The sequence below is a fragment of the Acanthisitta chloris genome, unplaced genomic scaffold (assembly GCF_000695815.1).
Source record: "Acanthisitta chloris isolate BGI_N310 unplaced genomic scaffold, ASM69581v1 scaffold38677, whole genome shotgun sequence".
NCBI classification, from domain to species: domain Eukaryota; kingdom Metazoa; phylum Chordata; class Aves; order Passeriformes; family Acanthisittidae; genus Acanthisitta; species Acanthisitta chloris.
In genome coordinates this window covers 1,691-2,242 of record NW_008682692.1, presented here as the reverse complement: position 1 = coordinate 2,242, position 552 = coordinate 1,691, and the positions used below count along the sequence as shown (strand labels likewise).

The following is a 552-nucleotide window of genomic DNA, read 5'->3' as shown; positions in this document are numbered from 1 at the left end:
TGGTACCCCAGGGATGTGGTGCCCTGGAGATGTGGTACCAAAAGGATGTGGTACCCCACGGATGTTGTGCCCCAGGGATGTGGTACCCCAGGGATGTGGTGCCCTGGAGATGTGGTACCAAAAGGATGTGGTGCCCCAGGGATGTTGTGCCCCAGGGATGTGGTGCCCTAGGGATGTGGTACCTAAGGGATGTTGTGCCCTGGGGTTTTGGTATCCCAAAGATGTGGTGCCCCATGGAAGCAGCATCCTGGGACAGAGCACCAGCACAGCATTGACCAGGACTGGCATCCCAGCATTCTACAGCTGGACTTGATGATCTTGAAGATCTTCCCCAAACGACTCTGATTCTGTCCCCTCAGGACTGGCTGTCATGCACTCCCAGGGTAGCGACTACCTGGACATTGGCAACAACCCCCGGGTGGGCACCAAGCGCTACATGGCCCCAGAGGTGCTGAGCGAGCAGATCCGCACCGACTGCTTCGAGTCCTACAAGAAGACAGACATCTGGGCCTACGGACTGGTGCTCTGGGAGATCACCCGGCGGACGGCGGT

At 58.5% G+C, this 552-nt stretch overlaps 1 protein-coding gene across 1 annotated transcript in view; it reads left to right on the top strand.

The window, feature by feature from the left end:
• Positions 1-359: 359 nt before the first annotated feature.
• Positions 360-552, top strand: part of LOC103805956 (serine/threonine-protein kinase receptor R3-like) — a gene marked incomplete at its 5' end in the record, with an annotated part of 1,655 nt that continues 1,462 nt past the window's right edge. The window contains one exon of the mRNA XM_009078621.1: positions 360-552. Coding sequence (XP_009076869.1) covers positions 360-552 — 193 coding nt within the window.